The sequence below is a fragment of the Harmonia axyridis genome, chromosome 1, assembly GCF_914767665.1.
Source record: "Harmonia axyridis chromosome 1, icHarAxyr1.1, whole genome shotgun sequence".
Taxonomy (NCBI): Eukaryota; Metazoa; Arthropoda; class Insecta; order Coleoptera; family Coccinellidae; genus Harmonia; species Harmonia axyridis.
Genome location: NC_059501.1, coordinates 51532944 through 51551433, shown reverse-complemented (window position 1 = coordinate 51551433; position 18490 = coordinate 51532944). Strand labels below are relative to the sequence as shown.

The 18490-nt window shown below is 33.4% G+C and overlaps 3 protein-coding genes across 4 annotated transcripts; all 3 read right to left on the bottom strand.

Moving 5' to 3' along the window:
- Window positions 1–70: 70 nt before the first annotated feature.
- Window positions 71–1725, bottom strand: LOC123671485 (zinc transporter 7). Its single transcript, XM_045605392.1, has 3 exons — window positions 1223–1725; window positions 948–1165; window positions 71–841 (listed from the first exon to the last, which is right to left on the bottom strand). Exons 1-3 carry the CDS (start codon window positions 1407–1409, stop codon window positions 200–202), a joined length of 1047 nt encoding a protein of 348 aa, XP_045461348.1. The 5' UTR covers window positions 1410–1725; the 3' UTR covers window positions 71–199.
- Window positions 1726–5657: 3932 nt separating this feature from the next.
- LOC123671137 lies at window positions 5658–7404 on the bottom strand. Of its 2 annotated transcripts, XM_045604947.1 has the most exons (4): window positions 7184–7404; window positions 7059–7130; window positions 5955–6843; window positions 5658–5901 (listed from the first exon to the last, which is right to left on the bottom strand). In XM_045604947.1, exons 1-3 carry the CDS (start codon window positions 7332–7334, stop codon window positions 6632–6634), a joined length of 435 nt encoding a protein of 144 aa, XP_045460903.1. In that variant the 5' UTR covers window positions 7335–7404; the 3' UTR covers window positions 5658–5901; window positions 5955–6631. The 2 variants fall into 2 exon arrangements, with proteins under 2 accessions (XP_045460903.1, XP_045460825.1); XM_045604869.1 differs by lacking the exons at window positions 7059–7130; window positions 7184–7404 and having other exon boundaries at window positions 5955–6663.
- Window positions 7405–8970: 1566 nt separating this feature from the next.
- On the bottom strand, window positions 8971–17098 carry LOC123671065. Its single transcript, XM_045604760.1, has 2 exons — window positions 16817–17098; window positions 8971–9576 (listed from the first exon to the last, which is right to left on the bottom strand). Exons 1-2 carry the CDS (start codon window positions 17056–17058, stop codon window positions 9141–9143), a joined length of 678 nt encoding a protein of 225 aa, XP_045460716.1. The 5' UTR covers window positions 17059–17098; the 3' UTR covers window positions 8971–9140.
- Between the last annotated feature and the right edge of the window lie 1392 nt (window positions 17099–18490).

Genomic DNA, 18490 nt, shown 5'->3' with positions numbered 1-18490 from the left:
AAGTTGTTCCTTTATTTTTTTTGCTATATATCATCATTCTCAAGATCAAAGGTAGCAAGAAAACATTATATAATTATAAATATATAAATATAATAAATTTCTAATATTTTCCATCAACATAAAAAGCATTTGATAAATCACAATTGTATGGAAGGTCAATGTATTTTTTGAATGTTCGAAACACTAACTTCACTTCAAATCACATTGGGGTATAATCTAACTGCACATATAAATGCCTTACTCCAACAGAAGCGAAAATCATCTGTGTGTGAGATGTAACATATTTAGGGTCAACATTTTTTGATACTTCTAATTTAACGCCCCCAACATAAACCTCACTACAAAGTGTCCAAAAATGGGGTTCTTGAATTGAATAAACACCAGGTAAACTCACAACTTTCTGATAACATTGTGGTAAAACATTATCCAGTGGAGATGGTTGTCTCTGCATAAGAATCATAACAGAGTCCTTGATCAAGGATAAAACACTTAGAGCAATAAGAATGGCTATGAACATTGAACATATAGGATCAGCAATCATCCATCCGAACATATACATTAGTATTGCTGATATAATAACCCCAACACTTCCCAATGTGTCAGCTAAAATATGAAGGAATACTCCTTTCATGATTTGAGAATTTTCAGTTGTCTCCATTTCTAGCAAATGGTCATGAGAATGACCATGGGAGTTGTGAGAATGACCATGGGAGTTGTGAGAGTGACCATGGGAATGACCATGAGAACCGCCATGCGAGTGACCATGTTGAAAGGCATAAATTCCAACCAAATTAACTATAAGTCCTAAAACTGAAACGATGAGCAACCTCTCATGCTTTACCTGAAAAAAGTAAATATGTAAAAAATTAAATGCACCTTAATTTCATTATTGGTTCTCAATACTGAAACTACACTAGACACATTAAACAACAGCACCATATAATTACCTCTGGAGGTTCTATTGCTCTCTCTACGGCTTCTGACATGATAAAAAATGAAATGAACAATAAAAATAATCCATTTACAAATCCTGCAAGCACTTCAGCTCTTACATAGCCATATGAATATTTATCATTAGCTTTCCATTTTGTGATAACAGATGCAGCAAGGCCAGCTAATAGTCCTGTGCAGTCGAAAAACATGTGAAAAGAATCCGAAATTAAACCTAAAACACCATGAATTATCAATTTCAATATGAGTTACATGAATTAAAAATATCTACCTAAACTATTTGTCCACACTCCATAAGACAATTCCACAAAGGCAAATGATAAATTAAGAATTAAAAACAAAAATAAATTTCTGGAATTTCTATCTGAAAATATTAATCTTATCCAGCCCTGTACTTTTTCCTTCACTCGGGAACCAAGTCCTCTATGTAAATTGTCTTTATGTGACAGAGGAAGCATGGTTTATTTCTATTTGAAAGTTGAAAAATATGTTTACACGGTTTGTATACGTGTCTCAAAATACTTTAGCGGTATTCACTTTATACATGGATTTTATCTCACACAACATAATGTTACGTTGAGTAATATATTAAAATTGTATATAATACATACAAAATGAACCAAGAATATAATTATATCGATGAAAAACCCATTTCCCAAATTTCAACGCTCAGTGCCGGAGCTGGTGCTCTCGATGCCCTGTCTTAATTCCTTAGCCCTTTCAGCTTTAAAATATAGAATTGAAAATGTCAATTGTCATCAAACATTCGTACACGTCTCTGATGAATTTTTGAACTATTCCCATAGATTAATGGAGTATAACTATTTTGACCATAAAAGAATATGAAAAAATAATTTCAATAAATCAAATGTTCAAAAATGATCCTCTGTAGTTTTCTCGTGGTTTTCATAAGAATCAGGGTTCTTATTATATTATTATATAATAAGAACCCTGATAAGAACAAGATATTGACGATTCAAGGATGGGATGCGACATCTGTAACGAACTTGGAAATGGGTATATCAGTTAATCTCCATGTATACAGGGTAAGTCAATAGCAATGCTACTTCACTGAAAAATCCGAAAAAATCCACGCCAACCGAAAAAATATCCAAAAAAATCCGCTAGTTCTTAGAATCATATATTATTCAAAAAGACTCAAAAAATTGTATATTTTCCATGCGCTCAAGTTAAAAATATATGACTGGCTCTTTCTGGTTTACAACGAATGCCCAATATTAATTTAACATTATTTGCAATATGGTTTCGCTGGGGCTGCCATTTAGCGTTAATATTTAACGATGGTTTGCCTATAGGTTCCTGCAGTACTTGTAGGTGGATTGTGAGTTACAGGATTTTAAATCTAGATGATCAATAGCGAAGGCATAATATTCGAAAATATAATGAAATATTGGTATTCTTGTCCTGAACAGACTTTTTTCTGATGCAGGAAAAAAAATTACAAGATATGTCTCGTAATTTGTCTTTGTAATTTCAAGAGTGCAATAAAAACAAAATATTTGTAGGATTGCAATCTTGAAGAGTTGAAATGGAAATGTTAATGCACATAATAAAACATTTATTGATTCATAACGAATCAACATCACAACATATTTCATCACATTAAAACATTCTCAATAGAATGCATGAGCCCGTAAAAGCAATATGCCTCAGAGCCAAGGTCTGTAGATTACACAGGTTGCCTCGTAACTTAGAGCACGTTCACATGACAAGCGGTCTACGCGCGTTTGAATGAGCGGTGGATATAATTGGATACCGTTCACATGGAACGCGGTTGCCAAGCGGTGAACGCGCGTTGCCGTAACGGCCCGTATTCAGTTTGAATTCTACATTTTGGTTTGAATCTGGATTCAGTATCAGATTTAGGTGAGAATTAAACGTTTTTAAGTTTTGATAGGTAATTATAAATCGAATAGTTTCTATTATTCATCAATTAAAACTGATCCTACTTAAATCATCTTCGTTTTGTCGATGACATCGTCCTAATAAGTAGCAACATGCAGGAATTGAGCGAGATGTTAAAACAACTTATTGATGCTCTGAAAAAAGTCGGTTTGAAAATTAATGTTTCGAAGACCAAACTTATCAACAACACCACAGAACACATAAACATTGACGGCACACAACTTGAAAATGTAGAAGAATATATATATTTAAGACACTCAATAAGAATCGGCAAAGAAAATCAAACAGCAGAGATAAAAAGAAGAATCAGGCTAACTTGGATGGCTTTTGGAAAGATGGAATAATATATTCAGGAATAACGACATCCCAATAAACCTTAAAAGGAAAGTTTTCGATGCCTGCATATTACCGGTAGCGACATATGGCCTGGAAACTACGGCAATAACTAAGAAGACCGCAAACGGCGCAAACCAGCTGAGGGTGATGCAGAAAGCGATGGAAAGAACTATGCTCAATGTCTGTCTTAGAGACAGAAAAAGGAATGAAGAAATCCGACAAAGAACTAGAGTCGTAGATATTATAGCGCGTGTTGCAGAATTGACCATATTCACCGTCGCCATATTGAAATGCGACAATACCAACTACCCAGGGTTCTCAACATCGAATAACGAAAGTTACTAATTAGTAACTTTCGTTATTCGATGTTGAGAGAAATTTCTCAGCCCCGCGAAAGTTTAAATGAGAATATTTGTAAAATGCATTCCAAAGTCGTTAACTGAAAAAATGTCAGATGAGAGGGAATAAGTTGAATTATATTTTTCAATAATATTATTATCACTATTAATATATTATTTTAGTAATAAATATTATTTAAGTAATAGTTATGAGTCTTCCTAATGGGCCGTGGACAAAAAACCTTTTGGATTTTCCAAAAACATATAAGGAAGATGATATTTTGAAATTCAAAGAGAAATCTACAGAAGGCAGTGTTAAACATCACTCACTGGGTTATCGTATGTTTGAGGCAAAAAAAGTTGAAAATGTTTTGCTGAGTTATAGTGCCGATGGTGTTATCATAAAAGCTCAGGTGAAAGCGGCAATGAAAAAACTTATTTATAAGTGTAATGTTCACTTGAAAAGCGATGGAGAAGTGTTAAAAGGTGCCTGCTCCTGTATTTCAGGAGTCTCAGGTCGATGCAAACATGTTTATGCACTTCTATGGCAGTAACTTGATTACGTTAGAGAAGAAAAATCAAATATAGTGGATTCAATAGATATCCCCTCAACCTCACAGCCAAGACTTTGGGGAACTGGTTCCAAGAAGGCACCCCCATCACAGCCCTTTCAAATGTTGAATTTTATAAAACCAGATCCATACAATATATATAAGAAGACGAAAAAAAATATAGATAAAAGACGAATAGTTTTCGAACAACATTTGAAAACTCCTGTGCAAAATACTGATATCAAACAATTGGCTATTAGTATGATGAAAAATGACTTCTCCATGTTTGGTGAAATATTGAAATGAAATTAATACAATCCTCTTCCAGTCAAAAATGTATGTAGATCAACAACAGACGAAAGGCAAAATGATATATTGGTTATTCCAACAAGAATAAAATGGACTAATGTTTATATCAATAGCCTATTGACTGATGTAATTCCCAATATTCATTTAATAGAAAACGTTAGTATTTCTCTAAATAACGCAAAACTACTAGAGAAAAAACCAGACTACAGAGTGATTGTCCAGCCTGGTATATAGAGAGACGGAAAAGAATTACATCCAGCCGTTTTCATGAAATAGTAAATAGAAGAGTCGAAATTAATGATAAATTCATCAAAAGAATTTGGCCAAAAACTTTTTTTCAATCATCGATGATGAAACTTGGACTGGCTAATGAAGAAAAGGCAGTGAAAAAATACAATGAATTATTTCCACAATATCAAGTCTATAAGTGTGGTTTATGTGTAAATCCTGGAGTACCTTTTCTGGCTGCTACGCCAGATAGGCTTGTTTGGGACAATATTTCACAAAAATTTCACCTTTTGGAAATAAAAACATTAGTGAAAGGTGGTTTTATAAACAAATTAACCGTGGCTGAGTGTATTAATGAAGGCTTCGCTCCATTTTTGGAAATAGTCAATGGAAGAATAAGCTTGAAAAAACTCATTCTCATTATACACAAATCCAGGGGCAATTGGCCTTAAGTTGTCTCAAGTACTGTGATATTATGGTTGATAGTGGAAATGATGTGTTTATTCAAAGAATAACCTTTGACGAACATTTATGGGCTAACGAACATTTACCAAAATTAATAAGATTTTATTTTACTTACTTTAAAGCATCTATCTAAATATCTGCTGATACACATTTTCTAGTTTGCCTCATTTTATGAATATCTTTAGAATAAGTTTTTATTTCATGAGAAGACTGAAAAATTATTTATTTATTTCATATTGTTTTTGTTTATTTTTTTTATTAATTCTATTTAATAATATTACTAGTTAGAAAGTGTTGAGTTTTTGTTTGAGAGGGATTAAAGTTTTGATTTTTTTAGTAGGATGTTTCATTTCATTTTATCTTTATACATATACATTTATAATGTACAATGAAAATGTTCATTGCACAAGACTAAGAACTGTTTTAAGAGGTTGCAGCAATAAACATCAACTTTTTGAATTCAAAATTGATGAATAAAGACTCGCTTTTTTTATGATCATAAAAAATGAATTTATTGATATAATGAAGAATGTACACCCAAAAAAAAAAGGAATTTTCATAAATATTTTATAACAAAAATACAAATAATATACATCTGAAATGAACTTATAATCTCCTGTTCTTCTATTTTTTCTTGGTTTTTATATCCAACAGGGGTTTTTTTCTAAAATTTGTCAGATGGCAACACACCACCCAAATTTGGTTCAATTGGTCAGCCATAGTATTTGGAATGCTACAGCACAATATTCTGTTTAATTTCACATTTCTTATAATTCTCTCAACATGAACACGAACACCTAAAAATTGCAATCATTTGATAAAATGTATATTAAAAAAACTCACTCCTTACTAATATCCCTAGTCAGAGTTTCATCTGCGTCAGTGAATTGTTGATTATTGCCATATGAAAATGGCGGTATATTCAAATCAACATCAATATCTGCAAGTTCTTTGGAAATTGTGAACCCCTTATCAGCCATTACTGAGTCCCCTGGTTCCAGCTTTTCCAGTAAGCCACTATTTAAAATTATTTCCATCTCAGAAGTTCTACCCGGGTAGAGTTCTGATATGAAACACACAAATCCATTAGGTGTTATTCCAATTATGCCCCTGGCGGTATTATGTGCCTTATACACAGAATATGTGCTACTCTGCACTGTATAATCTGAAGGTTTTTCAATAAAAATCTCAGTTCCATCCAGAATAATTCTTGTACTAGGATATTTACTGATGAAACATTCTGGCATATACTTTTTCATGATTTCTCTCGAAGGCCAAATAGGTATGAAATATGAATACATCACATTTATCCAAAACCTAAACATTCTGGAGACTGTGGACTGGTAAATATCATATCTATATGCGATATCTTCTTCTAAGAGACCAAGACGAAGCCTTACTAAAACTATGAATATCTGATTTCCATAGTCCATTCCCAGATTACTGTTGTCCTTGCCCAAGTACTTTTTTCTGTATGCCAGTGCATGCTTGATGATTATGCTTGTAAAAATCTTGTAGGTAATGACATCACTGAATCCTGTGTAGAAAGTGGGGATCATTGATTGAAGACTGAATGGAGTTGGTAGAATGTTTCATCTTATGTTCCTCGATCTTCATTTCAAGGTGGTGAACATAGTTCAGCAGATTTTGTAACTTGTTTAAGTCATTTTGTTGGAAATAATAATTGTGGTCGAAGTCGACAGATTTCTTCATTGACAGTTTAATTTGTGCTTGGAATTCTGAAAAATAATTTGTCGAATAGACAGTCTATGATTTTCACAAAGTCCCTCATTAGAGTACAAGGATGGATACTATGAACTGAAAAATTATCTCTATTCTACACTGACAAGTAGACATTCCATATTCCATTCCTTATAATTGGTGCTACAATTGTTTTACTGGGGGTGACAATATGTCAAAAGTACTTATTGAAAAGAGTTTTCTACGGATTTACCTCCAACGTTGTAGCTAGCATTGGTCGAATCATTGGATGAATTAACCTCTTCTTTTTTTAGAGCCTGGTAATCTGAAATTATCCGGAATAATCACCCACAATACTGAAGATGTGATCACACTTACCTTTGAGATTTTTCAGACAGAATTTTAGTATTTTGCCATTACATCTTGTAGAGAATATTTTGGTGTCAGTTTTTTCATTTTTACATATATTTCTTGCTGAACAATTACTGACACAACAACGACTGCCTCCACTATATTGATATCTACCCATATTTCCTGGATTTTATCTTCAGTTCAATTTTTCTGAAAAAACACACACAAAAGACTTAACCAAAGTTTACCACCAATTTTTATAACCTCTCATACATACTCATAATCGGTACGGTATTTTTCTAGTAAACTCAATATTTCTCCGTTGGGAACCCTGGGTAGTTGGTATTGTCGCAATTCAATATGGCGACGCTGAATATGGTCAATTGAAGTGGCAGTGTGCAGGACACGTGGCTCGGCAGGAAAAAAAAAAGTAAATTAAATTCAACACAAACAGCAGCTAGAATACAGTTGTTTAAAGTTTTTCAATAGACCTAATGCCTAATGAAATCAAAGAAATAAATAATTATAAACCATTTAAGAATATAATATTCAATTTATTGTTGAATAATTATAATTAGAACCATATACTTAGTATAGTAGATTTCTGCTGTTAAGTGGTAGGTGAATGTTATTTTGATACTATTTCTCTTCATTTGTATTTGTTCTACGTGTATCTCATGATTTCTAAATAAAGAGCTATTATCATTTTTATGTGGTCACATAATAAATATTTTTTCTTCATTAGCATCTCCTTCACAGGATATGATGACGAGTTCTTCCCAAGCCCGTCTCTTTGAGTTTTTATCTGAATATACACTACTTGTCATGTCGCATATTACAGGAAAATTCTCAATTTCATCTATGAATAATTTAGGAGCGTCCGGTTCCATTTTGAAATATTTCTGACCGAACGGATCGAAGGAAAATACGTAAATACGTCTCTGGCATCTATCAGCTCGTGCAAGCGCGGTCATCTGAACCTATGATCTCAAACCGCGAGCCAACGCGCGGTTACTACGGGCAAGCTCTAGAACAGCGCTCTACGCGCGGTCCATGAAAACGCGCGGAGGCACGTGTACGCTTCGAAGAAAATTCATGTACTTGTAAACGCGCGGTTTCAAACCGCGCGTAGACCGCTCGTCATGTGAACGGGCTCTAAGTCTCTGGCATCTATCAGCTAGTGCAAGGGCGGTCATCTGAACGGTTACATTAGAAACCTATGATCTCAAACCGCGAGCCAACGCGCGGTTACTACGGGCAAGCTCTAGAACAGCGCTCTACGCGCGGTCCATAAAAACGCGCGGAGGCATGTGTACGCTTCGAAGAAAATTCATGTACTTGTAAACGCGCGGTTTCAAACCGCGCGTAGACCGCTCGTCATGTGAACGGGCTCTAAGGGTGAAGAGTGGGGTAACGTGTCATCCGGTGTCTGTCAAGGGCTGCGTTCAGCGAACACAACAGTTGTAAAACAGTTGGAAGAATTTTCGCTGGACGAATCTGATCAGTGAGCGCATACTCAACATGTTTAGTGAGCGGACGCCATTTTTCTACGCTCAACACGTTGTGAGAACTGTCAAAACAGAGGTTTTAGAGGTTAGGTATTTGCTAACCTTTCAGAAAACCGCTCTCTGATCACTTAAGGATCTGTGAGCGCTCAGTGATCAGATTTGCAACTGCTCTTTCTGCTGAACGCAGCCAAGGTCTATAGAATAGAATAGAATAGAATATAATTTATTTGCTCTTAAAACATCACAAATAAATAAAATTAACCTTCAATAATTTACAAGGTGCGTCAAAGTTAAATATTTAAAAAATTGATACAATAAATATCCAATACATAATAATAATAAGTCACATTAAAAAACTTCAATAATAAGTCACAATAAAAACTTCAATAAAAAACCACAATAAAAAAACATAATAAAAAACCACAATGGCAACTGGCTTACAGATAATAAGTGAACTACATTATAAAATTCAAAATCTAAAATTTATAATCTAAAAATTCTTTTATTGAATAGAATACATTTTTTGTCAAGAACCTTTTCATTTGATGTCTGAAGGAAACTTTGCTCAGTTCCAACCAGCCTTGAGGAAGTTTGTTCAGCAACTTGATACCCAAAAAGTTGAAGCTATCTTGGGTTCTCTTTATACGGTGTTGTGTGAGTATCCATTTATGTCGGTTTCTAGTGGAATAATCATGATGAAATGACTCGGTTTTGTCACTCTTGTACAAGGAACATAGACAGGTAAGTATGTATATTGCTGGTAAGGTCATTATTCCATACTGAGAGAACAACTCCCTGCAGCTTGTTCTCTGTGATACTCCAGCAATTGCTCTTATCGCCTTCTTCTGTTGCAGGAATACTACTGAAGCATCTGGTGCAGCTCCCCATAGAATAACGCCATAAGTTAACACGCTGTGGAAAAGTGTGAAGTAGGTGAGTAATGCTTATATAGAGCTTATAGAGTTTCTGTATCGCCATTGGTCATCATTGACAGACATTTTATCGTAGCTATTTTATGATTGAAGATATTAAAGACTATTTAGGATAGAGTACGAACGATATACGCGATCAAACTAATAAGAAAATCCGTGAATACCCACGATTTAATTGCAATCAAATGTTATTTATTTGAATGTGTAAACCGAGTGACGTCAAGAATGGTTGACGCTGATTGGTTGTTACGAGACAACCTGTCTAAATCTATAGACCTTGCCTCAGAGCCTAGTGTCTCAGTTACTGGGTTCAGTATATGCCACACCGTTCGCACCATTCACCATATTATTATTAAAAATAAAGGTTTATTTTACGAAGTACATAATTGTATCTCAGCGAAGAAATCTTTCATCCATGTTCAAAGAATAGATTATAAACTTTTACTCTCTTCTTATTGGTTCCCTGATTGATGATACATATTTCCAACTTTTTCATTAAGTGGTTCATCAATAATATCCTCAGGTCTCCTTTCAACTCTTTCAAGATGAACACACTATGTAGAATACATCCTGATATCACGAGGAGACAAATTAGATCTAGTCTGGCCGTCTCCAATAATTTCAATCGACGAAATTGCTTTTTTTTTTCACGAAACACATTCAAAAATTCTTCGATATCAGCTCCGTTAGCTCCGTCATCGTTCGGCAAATCAACAACGCACCTATTGCTCCGTGGTAACGTGACCTATCAACCGTTTACACCTTACACCGCACGCTCTGCACCGGTGGGCATATACCGAACGCAGTATTTGTACCTCAGACCGCAAGTACGGCGCCGCAACTTAAAAAGCCGGATGTGTACACCGGGCGTAATCTGTGGATCAAGCTCTGAACCGACAAGGTATCAGCGTTCAACTGATCTTGGTTATGAAATGTCGATCATAGAATTAATTATTAGTTCAATGATGTCGATCAATAGTGAACGAGGTTGGTACAACAGAATTTTGTCATTTAGCGCGTTCGGCAATAGCATCCGAGAGCGGACAGATTTTTTAGTCACGTGACCACAGATTTTACGAATAATCTTAGAACATTAATAAGAGGAATGGAAATCGCCTTGTTACTGAAGCATTTGTTTTGATGCCAACATTTGTAGCTCCTTGTCTGACCGGCGTCTATAGCAGTGGCGTAACATATTTTGATTTATTTCGAAATAATCAATTGATGCTCAAAAATAGTTTAGAGTGTGATTTATTTGTGAAAATTCTTTCGTAATTAGAAAAGGTCAATGTTTTTCTCAGTTTCATGATTTAGCCATTGTGAAGTTAGGAAAAAAGATTTCTGATAATTATTAAACAGAATGATTAGCACTATAATAAGTTTTAGATGTAAGACATTCGCTAACATTTCTCGAATATTCTTACCAAACTCTTCACATACTAATAATCCACTTCAGTCCCTTGGTTCTTACGATTTTCTCTGAACATTACAGGATATCTCCTTTCGTAGGAACCAGAAATGTTAAAAAAAGCTACTTTTTTTTATTATAATATGAATTGTGTCAACCAACTACATTGCACTGAATTTGTGAATTTCTTGCAGTAAATAATTAATAATAATAAAGTCCATACCTTCAGAATTGCTTTTCAATATTGAAGACAAAATCAATTCAAAACTTCTTAATATATTTAAAAAAACTTAAATTTCTAACACTTTTTCAGCAGGCAAGACAGTAAAAGCGTATATTATGATATTATTTATTATGTTTTACTAATGATTTCATTTCATTTCGCCACGAAGGGCGCCACATGCAAATATCAAAGAACTGACATAACAGCTGATGCTCTGTACCGTTCGTTTATTTCAGATAAATCTTGATTATTTGTAAAATCTGTGGTCACGTGACTAAAAAATCTGTCCGCTCTCGGATGCTATAGACGAACGCGCTAAAGGTTGAAGCATACAGCGCGTTCGGTTATTACCTCGGACCGCTCGGACTTGTCTGAACCGTTCGTTTATTACATCCAGATTGAGGGGAATACACTAGGGATGTGTGGTTCGTTCAATTTCGACGAACCGGGTCGAACCAGATCCATTGCTGAGACGACCTGGTTCAAAAGACCCGTTCATTTGACCCAATGGTTCTTTTCAGCTCACTAGCTCAGATCGAATCATCTACGATTTGCGCATGATTCAAAGATCCGTAGATCTGGTTCTTTCGTTCTTTGTTTTTTTTCTTGGTAAAGAATTTTAAGTTAATATCAGCTTTGTATTTGTTAGTCGGTATGTTTTTAATCGGATCGTGAATTAGTGATAATGATTTTTTTGAGACATAATCATAAACATAAATGAGATCCATTATCATAAAGTTATAAGTTACTGAGATGGCAGAATATAATAAATTGATATCTGGTTCATGAGATGATTATGGACCTTTCGAAAAAATTTCAAAATCTAATATATATTCCTCGTTCAAATTGATGATTTGGGAATATTTAAATGTCCCAAGGTGAGTGGCCTATTAGATTATTATGGAAACTATTGATGGTAAAGATTTCAAATTTTGTGGATAGATATTTGGCCATGTAAGGTACATTTTTAAAATAATTTCACATTTCCAGTGTTGTCGGATGTGCAACAATTTGGCAACAACTTTGTTATTTTAAATGGGACATCCGGTATTTCTATTTGTTTATGATACTCCATAAAATATTAAATCTATTCACTCTTACTTTTCCATCCCTATCTTTAACAGTTTTTGAGTTATTAATTATTTTTCCAAATTTCAGATCAAATTGGCGTATTACGAAAATGACTCTAGTTCGCTCAATATGTGAGATTTAATTCTGAAATTTTGCAAGTCGTTAGATATTGATTTGATCTGTGTAACTGCTTTTGAATTATGGTTGTCAATAATACAGGACGGACCGAAAAAAATCATCATTTGCCAAGTTCCAAAATTGTAAAAAAGTCTATTTTTTCAAATTAGACACCTAGTTTATTTTTCAATTTTTGGAATCAGGACAACACACTCTACAATTTTTCTATTCACGTCCCTATACCTATCTCAACTGGATTCCGAGTTATATGCGTTTATTAGATTTCACATTGATTCAATAAGCGTTAATTTCTTTTGTATTGTTATTTTCTCTATGTCGTTCATAGATCGATATATCAATGAATCAGTTCAATCCATAAATGTCAAAATAAACATTTATTGCCTAACAGGTGTTTTGTTCCGAGGTTTTTCTATAAATAATGGCTCAAGAAAGATATACACATATAACGCATATAACTCGGAATCCAGTGGAGATAGGTATAGGGACGTAAATAGAAAAATTGTAGAGTGTGTTGTACTGATTTCAAAAATTGAAAAATAAACTAGGTGTCTAATTTGAAAAAATAGACTTTTTTACAATTTTGTAACTTGGCAAATGATGATTTTTTTTGGTCCGTCCTGTATTATTGACAACCATAATTCAAAAGCAGTGACACAGATCAGATCAATATCTAACGACTTGCAAAATTTCTGACTAGAATCTCAAATATTGAGCGAACTAGAGTCATTTTCGTAATACGCCAATTTGATCTAAAATTTCTAAAAATAATTAATAACTCAAAAACCGTTAAAGATAGGGAAGAAACGTAAGAGTGAATAGATTTAACATTTTATGGAGTATCATAAAAAAAATAGAAATACCGGATGTCCCTTTTAAAATAACAAAGTTGTTGCCAAATTGTCATACATCCGGCAACACTGGAAATGTGAAATTATTTTAAAAATGTACCTTACATGGCCAAATATCTATCCACAAAATTTGAAATCTTTACCATCAATATTTTCCATAATAATCTAATAGGCCGCTCACCTTGGGACACCCGATATATATATATATATATATATATATATATATATATATATATATATATATATGCTTAAAATAGTCCAAGGAACAACCCCCTGAATTTTTGCCGCATGTTTAGGAAACACCCTGTATATATATATATATATATATATATATATATATATATATATATATATATATATATATATATATATATATATATATATATGTACAGGGTGTTTCCTAAACATGCGGCAAAAATTCAGGGGGTTGTTCCTTGGACTATTTTAAGCATGTTTTGTCCTTGGATGATTTTTGAAAAACCTCTTTGTTTCGAAGATACAGTGCGAACAACATTTTTCATATTTTTAAAATTAATAATAGTTTAAATAAAAATGCGTACCGCACTGTGTTTACTAAGTAGGTACAATTTATTTTTAAATTTGTTTAACAACATTCCAATTACTGAAAACGGCCAGTTTTTTGACTAAAAATTGATAAGTGCAGATGGTAAAGGAATACAGATTAAACACGGTTTTCATTTGAATTCGTTTTGTGATGTATTAGTGGTGTTTTTGAAAGGGTTCGGCAGTCAATGAGGAGAAGATTGGATGCTTGTATGCTGGCTAGAGGTGGTCATTTTCAACAGTTTTTGTAGGTTGAGTTGAATTTTCATGTAATTTTTCATAATAAAATGTTATTATCTGAAATTTTGTTTCCCCTATATCTTCGAAACAAATAGGTTTTTCAAAAATCATCAAAGGACAAAATATTCTTAGAATAGTCCAAGGAACAACCCCCTGAATTTTTGCCGCATGTTTAGGAAACACCCTGTATATACAATATTCTTTTGAGAAAGAGCAATACAAAATATTAATTTCAAACAATCAAGCATATGTGTCGATGAATTTCAGTATTAGCAGAGGAAATGTAACGGGGCATCATACATTTCAACGTATGATACAAGAGAACAGATAAAAACCTCAGCAAAAACTCTGTCTCCCCGTATCGGTGTAGTGACTGGTTTGTGTAAACGTTTACAGAATAAGCTGAAATGACTAATGAAGAAGTAGAAGTAAATCATGAATGTACTTTGTACAGAATACTAAATTCACGAGGTCTTGAATTATTAATTTTAACGAAAACTATACCTAATGATCATTACCTGTATCTATTCCAACCAAATAAATACAGAAGATCTGAAATCCCTTAAACTGATATTAACCCTAATTAATATATCTTGTTCCAAAAAAATATTCATTTTGACAAACTTTACAAAGTGAGGTTTGAATATATAGTTAAAAAAATTCTCAAAAAATAATGAACAATATTTAAGACCATAACATTTTCAAGAAATAATAATTGGTGCATCTAAGAGAGTGCAATTACAGAGCCCAGTTTCTTTTACTATCTATCACATTTCTTCAAAACCGGGTGCGAAGTGCGAAGCCAAGTGCCGAGCCGATGATTCATTTGCGAAATAATAATAATAATAATAAAGGTCTTTATTATTTAGACATTAGTTACAGAAAATATATCATACAAATAAATAGGGCGAGGTTCAGTGTGGGTAATTGCACATTTCTGTACAACCCCCACCTGTTCTTACACCTAACCCAAAATTCGAGAGTGGCACTGAGAAAAAAAAAAAAAAACTTAAATTAAATTCAATGGAAGAATTCACCTTTAATGATAGCAAATATATATCGGGTGTCCCAAGGTGAGTGGCCTATTAGATTATTATGGAAACTATTGATGGTAAAGATTTCAAATTTTGTGGATAGATATTTGGCCATGTAAGGTACATTTTTGAAATAATTTCATATTTCCAGTGTTGCCGGATGTACGACAATTTGGCAACAACTTTGTAATTTTAAAAGGGACATCCGGTATTTCTATTTTTTATGATACTCCATAAAATATTAAATCTATTCACTTTTACTTTTCCATCCCTATCTTCAACGGTTTTTGAGTTATTAATTATTTTTCGAAATTTTAGATCAAATTGGCGAATTACGAAAATGACTCTAGTTCGCTCAATATTTGAGATTTGAGTCAGAAATTTTGCAAGTCGTTAGATATTGATCTGATCTGTGTCACTGCTTTTGAATTATAGTTGTCAATAATACAGGACGGACCAAAAAAAATCATCATTTGCCAAGTTACAAAATTGTAAAAAATTCTATTTTTTCAAATTAGACACCTAGTTTATTTTTCAATTTTTGGAATCAGTACAACACACTCTACAATTTTTCTATTCACGTCCATATACCTATCTCAACTGGATTCCGAGTTATATGCGTTTATTAGATTTCACATTGATTCAATAAGCGTTAATTTCTTTTGTATTGTTATTTTCTCTATGTCGTTCATAGATCGATATAACAATGAATCTGTTCAATCCATAAATGTCAAAATAAACAATTATTGCCTAACAGGTGTTTTGTTCCAAGGATTTTCTATAAATAATGGCTCAAGAAAGATATACACATATAACGCATATAACTCGGAATCCAGTTGAGATAGGTATAGGGACGTGAATAAAAAAATTGTAGAGTGTATTGTACTGATTCCAAAAATTGAAAAATATACTAGGTGTCTAATTTGAAAAAATAGACTTTTTTACAATTTTGTAACTTGGCAAATGATGATTTTTTTGGTCCGTCCTGTATTATTGACAACTATAATTCAAAAGCAGTGACACAGATCAGATCAATATCTAACGACTTGCAAAATTTCTGACTCCAATCTCAAATATTGAGCGAACTAGAGTCATTTTCGTAATACGCCAATTTGATCTAAAATTTCGAAAAATAATTAATAACTCAAAAACCGTTAAAGATAGGGATGGAAAAGTAGGAGTGAATAGATTTAATATTTTATGGAGTATCATAAAAAAATAGAAATACCTGATCTCCCATTTAAAATAACAAAGTTGTTGCCAAATTGTCGTACATCCGGCAACACTGGAAATGCGAAATTATTTTAAAAATGTACCTTACATGGCCAAATATCTATCCACAAAATTTAAAATCTTTACCATCAATAGTTTCCATAATAATCTAATAGGCCACTCACCTTGGGACACCCGATATATATGCTTATTGATCATTCATGAGCTTTTTAAACAAATAAGATTTGAGCCTGGCTGAGGAAGAATGCACGACATAACTAGGCAGGGTGTTCATAACTCGAGTAATCTGATACGTGAAAGAAGACTTGAACATTTCAGTCGAGTGCATAGGAGGAGTGAGGGCGCTTTTAAATCTTACGTTGATGTTATGAACGTCTGTACGAAAAGTTATTTTGTTGTATAGGTAAGGAGGCTTCCGAGTTTTCAAAATTTTATGGTATAGACAAGCACGATGCACATACCTTCGGTTTTTCATATTAATCCATTCATTTAATCTCAGGGTATGAGAAATTGGTTGACGCCTTCTTATCCCGAATATTAACCTCAAGCAACAATTTTGAAGCTTTTGGATCCGCTTCGCATCCACAAAACTTAAACGAGGGTCATATACCACATCGCAGTAGTTCACATGGGAAAGTACCAAAGTATCACACAACATTGACTTTGTTCTCCGACACAGCACCGATCTATGCTGGAAAACCATTCTCAAGGTAGCATATGCTTTCTGTAATGATACGCTAAGATGATGCGAATATTTTAGATTTTGATCCATCCAGAGTCCCAAGTTCTTCACTTTGTCAGTAAAAGGTACCACATCAGATTCAAGTTTGATTGCATTGCCGAGTTTATTGAGAAATGCATCTCTGTTAATCCGAGAAGCAAATAATATGGCCTTTGTTTTGTTCGCGTTTAGTTGTAGGCAATGTGATTTTGAAAAAACTGACATATTATAAAGGTCGTAGTTAAGAGCTGCGATGGCTTGCTCCGCCTCATCTAAGCTAAAAGATAAATATACCTGCGTATCATCTGCATAGTAATGTTGTAGGCAAGAGAGGAACCTGAATGGGAATTGAGAAATATAAATACTAAACAAAAGTGGTCCAAGAATGGAACCCTGGGGAATTCCCTGAAAAATATCTATGAAATCCGAGACCTTACCAGAGCACCTTCAGCAACCTTCATTGCCTTAAGAACTTTATGGTGTTATTTGTAACATAATACATTTCAAATGTGTTTCAAAACTTAAGCTGTATTATTCTATAAATTATTCATAAAGGCATAAACATTTAATTAGGATCAATCCAGAAATTGAATGGAAGTTTTTCTAGATTTGGCTTCTGCAAATTCTTTCATATTATGAATCAATCAATTTTATCGAGTATCTCTTGCTCTATATCTATGATTGCCAATCCAGAAAATCTTTCTTAAGACATGGTAGACTTCAAATAGTTTCTAAAAATGTTTAATTCAGTGAATGATCTCTCACCAGAAGCAACAGACACGAACACAGGTATAGTGAGAAGGATTCTTGAGGCAATACTAAGATTCGGTAGAGAAGAAGTAGATTATTTTCAAAAATATATTGTAGAATTTCAAGAGGATTGTCGCTTCAGATAATGAAAACAATCTTAGCACGTCAGTCTCTTTTTTTCCTGTGATCAGTTAGCTTTTGTTGAAGAGCATGACAGCATTCAAATAGATATTTGTCATTTAATTTAAGAATATCACAAATAAAATAAAAAACGTTAACGTTATCTACTATTTAAGGAACTTAGAATTTTATCAATTATTTTCTAAAAGAAATTTATTTTAAAAGCGATTTTTGGATCTTCCGTCTGTTCATAATCGAACAATTTTGGTTTATACTTTCGTCTTACAGTATATAATGGAGAAAAACCTTGATCTATCTCAAGAACAGCCGCTAGTTTTCTAGCTCCCGCAAGTTTTTCCTCGAGAACATTATCAGCCCTATAATTTTTGAAATGATCAACCATTCTTCAGATGGTTTTGGCACACTTTAATGTCAATCACTACACTTTGCATCATGTTGCTTACAATATTAATCTGGAATGAAACATCATAAGAAATTATGATACTTCAAATAAATTTAAAAGAATGAATATTTAATAAAAGAG